This window comes from Pleurodeles waltl, chromosome 2_1 (genome assembly GCF_031143425.1).
Source record: "Pleurodeles waltl isolate 20211129_DDA chromosome 2_1, aPleWal1.hap1.20221129, whole genome shotgun sequence".
NCBI lineage: Eukaryota > Metazoa > Chordata > Amphibia > Caudata > Salamandridae > Pleurodeles > Pleurodeles waltl.
The window spans coordinates 29,894,089-29,906,996 of NC_090438.1; the positions used below are offsets into that span (position 1 = coordinate 29,894,089).

At 47.9% G+C, this 12,908-nt stretch overlaps 1 protein-coding gene across 2 annotated transcripts in view; it reads right to left on the minus strand.

The window, feature by feature from the left end:
* The window catches only part of TAF1 (TATA-box binding protein associated factor 1), a 290,896-nt gene that overhangs the window by 82,221 nt on the left and 195,767 nt on the right, over nt 1-12,908 (minus strand). For both annotated transcript variants that reach the window (XM_069209109.1, XM_069209102.1), the window contains exons 32-34: nt 9,890-9,982; nt 3,433-3,517; nt 2,232-2,299 (exon numbers count right to left, since the gene is read on the minus strand). In XM_069209109.1, the coding sequence (XP_069065210.1) occupies nt 2,232-2,299; nt 3,433-3,517; nt 9,890-9,982 (246 nt within the window). The remainder of the gene's footprint in view (nt 1-2,231; nt 2,300-3,432; nt 3,518-9,889; nt 9,983-12,908) is intronic.

Consider the following 12,908-nt stretch of genomic DNA (forward strand, 5'->3'; position numbering starts at 1 on the left):
ATTTTGGTGCTCAAGCACAACTGCCTGCTAGATGCATCAGCCACATCCAGTGGCAACTTAAGACATGTGTTAGAGATGGTCTTCCCCTCCTGGATCACTGCCTTCGCCCTCGTCATATAGTCCTGTGAAGTACGATGCAGCCACTTCTTGGTTTCCTCTCATTGTCGGCATCCGAACCAGGTGAGCAGTGTGTTGGAGTTGGCGATCCATCCTGTGTGTTGGCTGGCCTCTCCGTCTTGCAACTTTCCATCCTCACCCTCTTAATCTCCTTGTCCAGGAAGGCTCCATGGCTGCAGGCACGGCTGCTCACTTATGCCCTTTGGTGATAATGATGGAGCCCACTGCTGCATTCTCTTTAATGCAGATGGGGTCAATGAAGAATGTTTACACTTCTTTTTGAGCCCAGGCATCCCTGCTTTGGCCTTGTCTGGCATCTTGCAAGCCTCTTGCCCCAAGTCCAGGATTCTGGGAGCATTGGGAGAAACTGATCACATCAGGGTCGCCAAGGACTTTGAGCCTAAGGGTCTTGGCTCAGCCCGAGGTTATCTGCAGCCCATTTGGATTTCCTTCTTTTAGTGTCTTCTTCAAAGCCTTCTCCCTTTCTACTTGTCCGACCACCTTGGCGTTGGATCCTTCCCCCTGTGCCAATTCCGTTCCCTCAGGGCTCTCTTGGTCACTGGACAGCTTCAAGTCTCTCAGAGACAGCTGTGTGCTGTGACTGCGTTAAGTTGCAATGTGCCAACCAATGCTTCTCCCTTGTCTTCGGGGTCTTGGACAGATACTCAACCAAAGTGTCACACCTCTCCAAGCTGTGATCTTTCAGTAAACACAAGTTACACATCTTGTGCCAGTCTTTCTGGACAAACTTGTGGTGGCCCTTCACTTGGAACCTCAATGAGTATGCTTCATCCTCAGTGTTCATCCTCCAAACCAGATGGTAGAGCTCCTTGTGTCTAAGACTATGTGATGTTTTTTTTTTCTTTTCTCAGTGATGCTCCGCCAAAACTAGATTTCGGTCCATCCATGGCTCCGGAGCTCGTGTATGTGCGTCCAGACCCCATGGAGGGACAAAGAATCTGAAGATGGTGATTATACATCGGCACTCCCGGGGTATACACATGACAACAAAGGACCAAACAGTCGACAACACCCAGCAAGCAAAAAAAACGGAAAACAATTAAAAGGAACAGAGGTGTCAAGAGGAGACTATTGAGGACCCAACTACTACACTGAGGATTGTGCACAGTATGCGAATCCAGAAAAGAGTTGTGCTGCAAAACCAGTCTTACCTGTTGGGTGGGGCGAGAAAGTCATCTCTACCTTTGTTGAGTGCAGGTATCTTCAGCATCCCTGCCACCCGCCCCCTTCTTTCAGCCTTGCTGGATGTCGCCTGACAACAGCTGCTGTCTCATGGTTGCTATGTGGCGCACACACATTGACACCTTGACCAGTTCAGATGCCAGCAAAAGAAAAGGTAAAGGAGGAACTTGCACTTCTTCCAAATTGTGATAAAAGTTTGGATTTTGGTGCAGCCCCATCTGCCCCAAGCAGAGAAGTTCTGCCCTTTCACAAATCTTTGAAAATTACACAATTAGGTACTTTGGAAAATACTAACCAAGGCTGAACGATGATTTTACAAAAGGCAGTCTGCACATCATGGACAAGTGAAACGATTCAAATCAGGCTCAGCAGCTAAATGATTGGGTGAGGGACAGCGCATCCTAAAAAGGATGGCCTCAGTGTCAGACCTATAGTACAACACCACTTTTGTGTTGTTCATTAAGAGAACAGCACACTCATTTTGTGTGAATTTCTTGTGAGTAGAAAGCTAAATGAACTGGTTACTCTTAAATGGAGGTGGACAGACAGCAGGTTGAACAGGTCAAACAATGTTCTTACAGGGGGTTTTACAAGACTCCAGAACTGAATTTGAATATAAGTGAAGATGATTGGCCTAAAAAACATTTGCTTCTCAATGACTGAAGGTACTTAATAGTCTTCGTGGTGGAGGCCAGTTTTGTGCTAGTGCATATGAAAACAATGGGAGTGTGATTTTATGTTATGAGACTGTAGAAAAGGCACATATACTTCACAACAGTTCGACTGCATTCATGTTGGACGTCAGAGATCAATATGTGGCCCAAAGTGATGAAAAGCCTCATCTAATAATAACCAGAAGGGTAACAGACAAACAGATTTACAATATCTCAGATATAAAGACAGTGAATTACCTCGGCCAGAGTCTGTTGGCAAATGTTGACAATCTCCTGGGCTGTCTTCGTGTATGGACTGTGGACGCCTAAGCAGAAAGAGACAGCGTTTAAGACTGGAAGAAAGAAGAGTGACAGAGAGTGAAAAGGGGATGTGACCAAGGGAGAGTGTGTGTGTGTTCCTTTGGCGCTCATCACTCACATGTAAAAGATTGTGCATCATAGCCGTGTAATTCACTCATAGGCTATTTCTCAGATGGATGACTGAAACAAGGCAGTACCTGCGAATAACACATTTCCAAGAAAGTTCTAAGCTGTGCATTTTCTTTTCTCTTCTTATGTTAATGGCTCCTCGACTTCTGTGTCAGGACAAATAACTTTTTCACCCAAAGGTGATCGACTTCAGGCGCCTACCAAACCTGATGACTCCTCAAATGCATCCTCCTCATTGCACTAATCGGTCACAGGCCTCAGCGTTTCAGGAAAGAACAAATACCCTCGGTTCATCTCCCATCAGAGGCCCAAGTATAAAATTGACAATTAAAATAAAATACATTCTATCGGCCGCAGTCCTGATAATGCAGCAGTCTGACTACTTGTTTTTGTCCAGAACACACTGATACCTTGACGTGTTGAAACTGACCTGAACCTGCCTTTTTCTGGATATTCTACAATCCCAGAGAAATAGTACCACAATTCTACTTCATTTGTTCCCCATTTTTAATCTGGTTGAGCTGAGTAGTTACCATCTCTTCACAGGATGTCCTGTAGCCACTAAACGATTTCAGGCCTTTGTTAACCAACACAAGGCTAGCGAGGGGGCACCCTTGTACTGCTATAGCCCGATTATACCTCTCAGCGGCTTTTCAGGTGTTGAACCATTGTTCGGACCCCAAGTCCTCTGCATGGCTTTGGGAAGCTGAGTCGCCCTGCCCTTGTATGCTTTCTGACAGCCCTGTTTTTTCTCACTGCTCTTGACAAACACAAAAGTCTGCTCTAGGTGATTCATACTGTTTGGATTTTGTGAACATCAGAGTTCTTGCCGTCGGGATCGCAGCTCTTTTTACCTGCACCTCTGCAGTGAGACTGCCCGTTGGCTCTCCCCAATCGGATGTTTTATGGACCTTTCTGGCAGGACAAAACCACTTAACACGAAAGGTTTGGACTGAAGCCACAATGCAGCCACCAACACCTACTTGGGTAACCACACCAGGTTGCTCACCATTATATTTGTTACTGTTTTCAAAAATCAGCCTCACATCGTGCAAGAAGAGGTCCCGGTTCTGGTATTTGTGCTTGGAGATGTTCTGGAAAACAGCAATGAACACAAGAGATGTGTTAATGAAGCAAAGAGAACAAGACAGAATCAGATTCTTAACAGTGATGTGTAGGAAAGTGCCCCTTTTTGACATGATCACCCCCAGTTTTTGCCTGGTAATTGATGCAATTTTGACAGAAAGTGCACTGGGTTCCTGCTGTCCATGTCCCCAGTGCCAGATCTCTTTCCCTAAAACTGTGCAACTGTTCCCCAATTGGTAATACCATTGGCACCCCTGTAAGTCCCTAGTAAATGGTGCCCCTGGTACTTAGGGCATGGGTACCAAAAAGGGTCCCCAAGGACTGCAGCATGCATTTTGCCACCCTCAGGGACCCCTCACCTAGCTCATGCAGACTGCCATTGCAGGCTGTGTGTCTTGGTGCAACTAACAGTGAAAACACAACATGGCACACAGCCTATCTGCCATGCCCCCTAACACTGTGTGCAATATATGTAGGCCTCCCCTACAGCAGGCCTTACAGCCCTAAGGCAGGGTGCATTATATCACATGTGATGCATATCGACAAGAGCAGATATGCCCCTGCTATGTCTTTGTTGATTCTTAGACATAGTGAGTGAACAGGGAAACCATGATAAGTACATGTGCTGGAAGCTGGTCGACACGAGTTACGCAGCTACATGATGGCTTCATTGAAAATGGGAATTTTGGTGTCAAACATCTCAGATTAATAAACACACACTGATTACAGATAATACATGCGTCCATAGGGCACCTTAGAGGTTCCCCCTGAAAACTTACCAGCTGCTGGTGGGCTAACTGCTAGTTTCAGCCAGCCTGCCACCAACAGACATGCTTCTGACCCCCAAGGGCGAAAGCCTCTGCTTTTGGGCGGTCAGGAACAAAGCCAGCTCTGGCAGGGGTATTAACACATCCCTCCCAACAGGATGACCTGAAAATCTGCATTACAAGGCAGGGGGCTTCAAAGAAGCCCACCGCAGTGGTATGCAGATCTGGCTTCCCAGAGAAGAGAGATGCCGACCCCCTGCTCCAGGACCCATTTGGCACCTGGGCAGGTGGGAACATTAGTAGCCATGTCCATCCCTCAGGCCAGACACACCCCTAAGCTGAGCTGCCTAATGTGGACAAAACGTTAGAAATCTGCCATCTTGGAAATGGCAGAACTAGGAACTCTGGGACAGGGTTATGTCCATTACCCACAGGAAGTGGTCATATAGGGGGCATAGTGAAAGTAGCCCACTGACTACTACCCTACTCTCCCCTAAACACCCCTAAATTCAGTATTTAGGGGAGCCCCTTGCACCAGAAACACAGATCCTGCCGTCCTTAAAGAAGGAGGACACTCCAGCGACGCAAAAGCGAGAACTAAAGTCCAGTGACTGACTTGGCACCAACCCTGCCAGCCTGACTGCTGACTTCAATAGTCGTGCAAAAGACTTCTCATCCTGCAGGTGCCTGTGCCTCCAAAAGCCTGGGAGGACTGCCATCCTTCATCCAAGAACCAGGAACTCCTGTGGAACAGCGGAGCTACTCCCCTGCATCTTGCAGGTAAACCAAAGAAACCTTAGTGGACCCAGGGCCATAAAACCCGACAGCAGACAGCACCACTGCACCCGAACCTCCAAGTCCGAGAGCTGAAGTAGACCAACGGTGTCTGAGTGGTTTCCAGGCCCTCCAGAGACAAAGCCCACCTTGAATTCGCCCACTGTGGACTTCACAACATCTGCAGCCTCTTGCTGCAGATCCCCCCCTCAATCGTGACTGCCTTCGGTGACAGAAACCAGGCAGTACCCTCCACCTGGAACCCCCAGGAAGAGGAGAAGAGGACAACTGGTATTCCTACGTAGCTGTGGCTCATGAGACCTGAGACCACTTGTTGGTTCAGCCAGATTAGAACCCGAGTCCACACCTGCAGCCTGCTTGTCCAGGCCCCCTGCACCACGTCTGCCACTGGTGACAGCAACCAGACTGTCCAAGAACCCTCTGCACCGGACGCCCTGGACCATGGAAAAGAGGACCACTGGTGTCCCTACGTCCCCTAGCATTGCAAGAACTGAGCCCACTTGATGGTTCACCCTGACTGGTCCCCACAGTTCTCACCTGCAGCATATTTTTGCCCGGACCGATCCCCCTTGACTTAAATGGGGCACCCGACGCTGAACTGCGCCACTGCACCCGGCGCCCCAGAGCCGCCAGAGGTGACCCGTTGATGTGGCCTAGAACCCTGCCCCATACTCACGTTAAGTCCGGAAAATTGGTCCTGTAAGTTGCTGTGGAGTACCCGTTTGCCATAGGGTAGCATTGTAGCTTCAGAAAAAGTGTCGACTTTTCAAACCTGTGGTAATTTTTATTGTAAAACATACTTACCTGATCGTATTGATTCTGGTACCTAAACATATCTAAAGATACTTGTTATTTTTGTAAATTGTTATGGATCTCCTTATTGAGTCGTTTGTCTCATTTATTGACTGTGTGTATTTGCAAATGTCTAACACTCCTCCCTGATAAGCCTAAGGCTGCTCGACGACACTACCCACTAAAAGTGCACCTTGGGATTGGTAGATCAAGCCCCGGTCTACTCATTAGAGAATCTCTGGACCCTGTGCACCGCACAGTATACCTCATTTTGGTATACCATATAGAGAGCAAGCTTCCTACATTATATGCGTGGCTGTGGCTACAGGAGGGAAGCCGGGTGATCCGTCACTATTCACTGCCCAGCTAGGACGGCAACGCTTATTAGCATACCACTGCTGATCTGGAAGCACACGGCTGTTACCACTCCCTGCTTCTTTTCATACATCAATATTTGCTTGTCCAGGGCAGTAGATGCTGACAGAGAGACAAACACAGAGTTGTTCTGCCACTCATATCATGTCTCAGGGAACAGGGCTGTCACGCCCTGCTTGGCAGAGATGCTTTTCTGGAGGCGGTGCTGTGACACACTGCGTATGTGGGATAGTGATGCTGTCACAGACTGCTTAACTTAGTGTAGGAAGTTGGCTCTGTATGTACTATTTCAAAGTAAGAAATAGCATGCACAGAGTCCAAGGGTTCCCCTTAGAGGTAAGATAGTGGCAAAAAGAGATAATACTAATGCTCTATTTTGTGGTAGTGTGGTCGAGCAGTAGGCTTATCAAAGGAGTAGTGTTAAGCATTTGGTGTACATACACACAGGCAATAAATGAGGAACACACACTCAAAGACAATTCCAGGCCAATAGGTTTTTATATAGAAAAATATATTTTCTTAGTTTATTTTAAGAACCATAGGTTCAAGATTTACAATCAATACTTTAAATGAAAGGTACTTCACTCAGGTATCATAGGAACTTTGAATCAGCAAAATTGCATGTACAGTTTTGGCAAAAATGGCAATAAGCTATTTTAAAACTAGACAGTGCAAATTTCAACAGATCCTGGGGGAGGTAAGTATTTGTTAGTTTTGCAGGTAAGTAAACCACCTACAGGGTTCAAAGTTGGGTCCAAGGTAGCCCACCGTTGGGGGTTCAGGGCAACCCCAAAGTTACCACACCAGCAGCTCAGGGCCGGTCAGGTGCAGAGGTCAAAGTGGTGCCCAAAACGCATAGGCTTCAATGGAGAAGGGGGTGCCCCGTTTCCAGTCTGCCAGCAGGTAGGTACCCGCGACTTTGGAGGGCAGACCAGGGGGGTTTTGTAGGGCACCGGGGGGGACACAAGTCAGCACAAAAAGTACACCCTCAGCGGCACGGGGGCGGCCGGGTGCAGAGTGCAAACAGGCGTCGGGTTTGCAATGGAGTTCAATGGGAGACCCGGGGGTCTCTTCAGCAAAGCAGGCAGGCAAGGGGGGGCTCCTCGGGGTAGCCACCACCTGGGCAAGGGAGAGGGCCACCTGGGGGTCGCTCTTGCACTGGAGGTCGGATCCTTCAGGTCCTGGTGGCTACGGGTGCAGTGTCTTTACCAGGCGTCGGGTTCTTAGAAGCAGGCAGTCGCGGTCAGGGGGAGCCTCTGGATTCCCTCTGCAGGCGTCGCTGGAGGGGCTCAGGGGGGTCAACTCTGGCTACTCACAGGGTCGCAGTCGCCGGGGAGTCCTCCCTGTAGTGTTGTTTCTCCACAGGTCGAGCCGGGGGCGTCGGGTGCAGAGGGAAAAGTCTCACGCTTCCGGCGGGAAACGTGCAGTCCTTTAAAAGTTGTTTCTTTGTTGCAAAGTTGTATCTTCTTTGGAGCAGAGCCGCTGTCCTCGGGAGTTCTTGGTCCTTTTAGATGCAGGGTAGTCCTCTGAGGCTTCAGAGGTCGCTGGACCATGGGGAACGCGTCGCTGTTGCAGTTTTTCTTGAAGTGGGGAGACAGGCCGGTAGGGCTGGGGCCAAAGCAGTTGGTGTCTCCGTCTTCCCTGCAGGGCTTTCAGGTCAGCAGTCCTTCTTCGTCTTCAGGTTGCAGGAATCTGGTTTCCTAGGTTCTGGGGGCCCCTAAATACTCAATTTAGGGGTGTGTTTAGGTCTGGGGGGTTAGTAGCCAATGGCTACTAGCCCTGAGGGTGGCTACACCCTCTTTGTGCCTCCTCCCTGAGGGGAGGGGGGAACATCTCTAATCCTATTGGGGGAATCCTCCATCTGCAAGATGGAGGATTTCTAAAAGTCAGAGTCACCTCAGCTCAGGACACCTTAGGGGTTGTCCTGACTGGCCAGTGAGTCCTCCTTGTTTTTCTCATTATCTCCCCTGGACTTGCCGCCAAAAGTGGGGGCTGTGTCCAGGGGGCGGGCATCTCCACTAGCTGGAGTGCCCTGGGGCATTGTAACACAAAGCCTGAGCCTCTGAGGCTCACTGCTAGGTGTTACAGTTCCTGCAGGGGGGAGGTGTGAAGCACCTCCACCAGAGCAGGCTTTGTTTCTGTCCTCAGAGAGCACAAAGGCTCTCACCTCATGGGGTCAGAAACTCGTCTCTCAGCAGCAGGCTGGCACAGACCAGTCAGTCCTGCACTGAACAATTGGGTAAAATACAGGGGGCATCTCTAGAATGCCCTCTGTGTGCATTTTTTAATAAATCCAACACTGGCATCAGTGTGGGTTTATTATTCTGAGAAGTTTGATACTAAACTTCCCAGTATTCAGTGTAGCCATTATGGAGCTGTGGAGTTCGTTTTTGACAGACTCCCAGACCATATATTCTTATGGCTACCCTGCACTTACAATGTCTAATGTTTTCCTTAGACACTGTAGGGGCATAGTGCTCATGCACCTATGCCCTCACCTGTGGTATAGTGTACCCTGCCTTAGGGCTGTAAGGCCTGCTAGAGGGGTGACTTACCTATGCCACAGGCAGTGTGAGGTTGGCATGGCACCCTGAGGGGAGTGGCATGTCGACTTAGTCATTTTCTCCCCACCAACACACACAAGCTGGCAAGCAGTGTGTCTGTGCTGAGTGAGGGGTCCCTAGGGTGGCATAAGACATGCTTCAGCCCTTAAAGGCCTTCCCTGGCATCAGAGCCCTTGGTACCAGGGGTACCAGTTACAAGGGACTTACCTAGGTTCCAGGGTTGTGCCAATTGTGGAGACAATGGTACATTTTAGGTGAAAGAACACTGGTGCTGGGGCCTGGTTAGCAGGGTCCCAGCACACTTCTCAGGCAAGTCAGCATCAGTATCAGTATCAGGCAAAAAGTGGGGGGTAACTGCAACAGGGAGCCATTTCCTCACACTTAGACACAAATCTTCTCATTTGCCGCTGGTCTGAGGCAGCCATGCTTTCACACACTGCTTGCCTGGCAGAGCGATGAGGACACACAAAGGTTTTCTTAGGAGGCAATGCTCTTGCACACGGTTCCTCTGAGAGAACGCCACTGCCATAAGCAGCTTGTTAAGGAATGCAATGTTCTCACACTCTGCGTGTGTAAGATAGCAATATAGCCATACTTTGCTTCTATACTATAGCAATGCTGTCATACGTAGCCTGTTTTGATGAGTGATGCTTTTGTACAATCATCATCTAATCAGAAAAATGATTCACCAGGGATAAATCCACTCATTTTCAATGAAAGGCAATGAAATCAATTCTAAGTGTACATCTAAGACAGAAATAAATGGTACACTGTAGCCTTATAAGGTTTATTACTTTAGATGTATGCTTACAATTGATTTTATTGACCATCAATAATAATGAATCAATGAATTTCATGTGAATTATTGTTCTAATTTTATGTTTAATGTCCAGATTCCCACTAGCGTAAGGGGCAGCTCTTGTTATATGTGGTTTGTACAATGCTCATCAATAATGGTGTCACCCACTGCTTGACTGAGTGACTGACGTTCACACAAACTGCTTATCTGAGAGGAGAGCGCTGTCACGCTGCTTCCGTGGGAGCACAATGGGGCCTGAAGTCATCTCTCTCCCCAAGTGCTACTCACCTGTCGAATCGACTCCAGGTCCATTGGTTGGACAATAACTTTGAAATAGTCCGGAATGAACTTCTTGTTAACTGGATAATGGAATGGCCATGACTGTAAGAAGAAAAAGACAGAATATCAGCAGTGCACCAAGGTGGGCACAAGAGCCAGTAGGCACACCTGTAAATGCATCAAGGGTTGATTTTACGGACAGGAGACTTATTTAACATGTGTCTGAACCCCGGAAGAAAGGCGTCTGCCTTGACCGAGATTGAGGGCATACCCCCAAGGAACTTAACGAAAATAACTCGCAATAACAACTCTGGTATTCACAACATGTTCAATTTCACTGGCAGCTTACACCCAAAGTACTTGAACAGCAACCTCAGTATACAAATCCTGCCCCAACACCAAACACCAACATGCTTGATCTTGAATTTCAGTTCATTTCTTCAACTATGTTAGAATGCGGATCAGAGCACAGAGGTTTGGCCCTACCACTGGAAAAGTTACTGGACAGAGTCAAAGTTACTAAAGCCAGTAAGTTGAACGGAATCCTATGTCCAATCCCATTTAGGTCAAGCCAATGTTGATGTCCAGCACCACCTATGAAAAAGCTGTAGCAATGACACTGAAGGGGACATGTCTCTGTATGACTCTAACTGCAACAGCATGGATGCTAGGAGGTCACAGAGGACTGCTAGGATGAACGTCCTCGGTATGGCTTACCGAAGTCTTGCTGTCTTGTCCTTCTACATTTTCTGGACTGCCATTGGCACTTTCTCCCAGTGAGCTTCATAGTCATGTGAGCCTGCAGGAGATGTTTTTTACTGATATAAGAAATCAGAGCTGGGCTAGGCCATTGAGAGGGAGCTCTGGGGGGGCCCTCTCTTTGCAAGGGTGACTACGGACTGCCCAACCCAGCTGTATGAGCCTGCCAGGGTTGCAGCACAGATCTATAGTTTGTGAGTCTGTCAGTGTTCACCATGCACACTGGAGTGGGCACAGTCATCTCTCTCCCTCCCCAAGATGAGCTGTGTTTGGGGGTGCAGGGAGGAAGTCCATCAGGACACCTCTATAATGCTCTGGAGCCAGCCTACTGTCTGAAGCCATTTCACATTTCACCTCGTACAGTTTAATGAGGTCTTAGGAAGATCCGTATGGATACATGGCCTGGAAATGATGTGGTCATACAGAGTTTCTGAGGGAGAAGGAGAGGCCTGCAACACTCCAACAGGAAAAAAGCTAAGAACAGGGCCTGTGAAGGCGCTTGAAGGACCTCAGCACAGTGCTGATTCTTCAGAACAAGCAATTCCATGGATCAACTTATAGGTTATCTTTACCCTGCACTTGCACCCAAGGACACATGCATGCAGAGGAATTTATTTACTATTCCTTCAGGCTGCTGTCTAGGATAAGCTTGCTAGAAGAAGGGACAACTGGACAATTGGTGTGTAATATAATTATTGTTTGTTTTTATAAACATCTAAATATATTGAACTTCTCTGAGTTAAAGATAAAAGGGGATGAACCCAAATCTGAGCTACAGAAAGTAATTTTTGGGTCCACTTAACAAGGAGTTATAGCAGCAACCAAAGTCCGAAGAGTACCTGACTCAACTTCAATACAAAATTCAATGGGCTTAAACAACAGATCTAAGCACCTGGGGCGCCGTTTTAGAAGTCAGTGGCTTAATAAAAAACAAATCACTCATCTGTGTGCACAATTATCTGTGCACTTGTCCTATCTTCAGCCACTCACAGGAGCTGTAACACTGCCACTATAACTGTTAATGGATCTGTGCTGTCACTGGAACGAGAGAATGCATGCACAATACTAGAATGTACCACAGTCCACTAGCGGCGTGCACCCCCGGCCAGACATACCCTTAGATCCTTACAATTACCAACCTTAGTGATACGAAGCTGGGTCACTGGTGTAAGGCAGTGCGCAAAGTATATCTTCATTCCTCAAGCTGGCCACATCACTCTGATGAGTGGTGTATTCAGAGCAGAGCAACGATTACAAGCAACAAAAGGAACTAGTGAGAAGGTGCTTGTGAGCCGGATGTCTTATCAAGGAATTAGCCCTGGAGCAGTACTGGCAGGAAATGTGAGGGCCCGTCACTCCAATTAACTTTAAAAGGACCCAAAATCAATATCAAGTGACACCCGGGAAGGCACTAGCCTTTGCCAAACCCAGGGAGGGAGAGCTACCCGCAGAAATGGTTTTGAGTGGTCAGAGAGGAGAGGACTGCTTATTACCCTGGCCACACCTCTGTGTGGGCACACAGCCTCTGCACGAGGGGAAAAGGGTTTCGAGCAGGTCACAGATAGGAGGTCTAGTCCTCTTCTGAGCTTCCACATGTCCAGGAAATGTTCCGAGGATGGCATCTACGGGGTACCACATTTATGCCTGGTACCAGCTACCACAGTGGTCTTCAAACTTTTTAACACTGCGTCCTCCCCCAGAGGGGAAAAAAATCATTGGACCGCCTTCAGATTTTTTTTAACAATTATTCTATGAAAATGGCAATTTTTTAATATTTCTATTCTTAGAATACTACAGTTAAGTTTTGCTATCGTTTTAAAAATGCGGTCAAATACATGATGCAAAGGACAAAAAAATGATTTGGAGATAATTACAGATCCAACCATGAGGTGGCAGAATAATGCACAGAATGTGAATCCAGAAAGAATTCATGCTGCCAAACATACTATCCTGGTCAGCAGGCCTTACTAACGTGTAAAAGTATCCACAGTGTGATTATTAGAAGTGGGGGTGGGGGTTTAAAGAATATTTGGAGTTCCTTCGCTTTTGACACACACTCCCAGCTTGGATATAAATGCCAAAAGATGACAGTGAAGGCCCATTACAGAGCCATTTAACGCTGCTCATTTCTTTCGCCTAAAACAAAGCCCTGTTATGCTTCATTTGTCCGGAGTCTTGCACCATCCCCTAGGATCACTTGAGGCACCCCCGTGGGGGGGCTCGGCTCTAGTTTGAAGACCACAGAGCTAGTGGGTGGGGCGGACTCCTA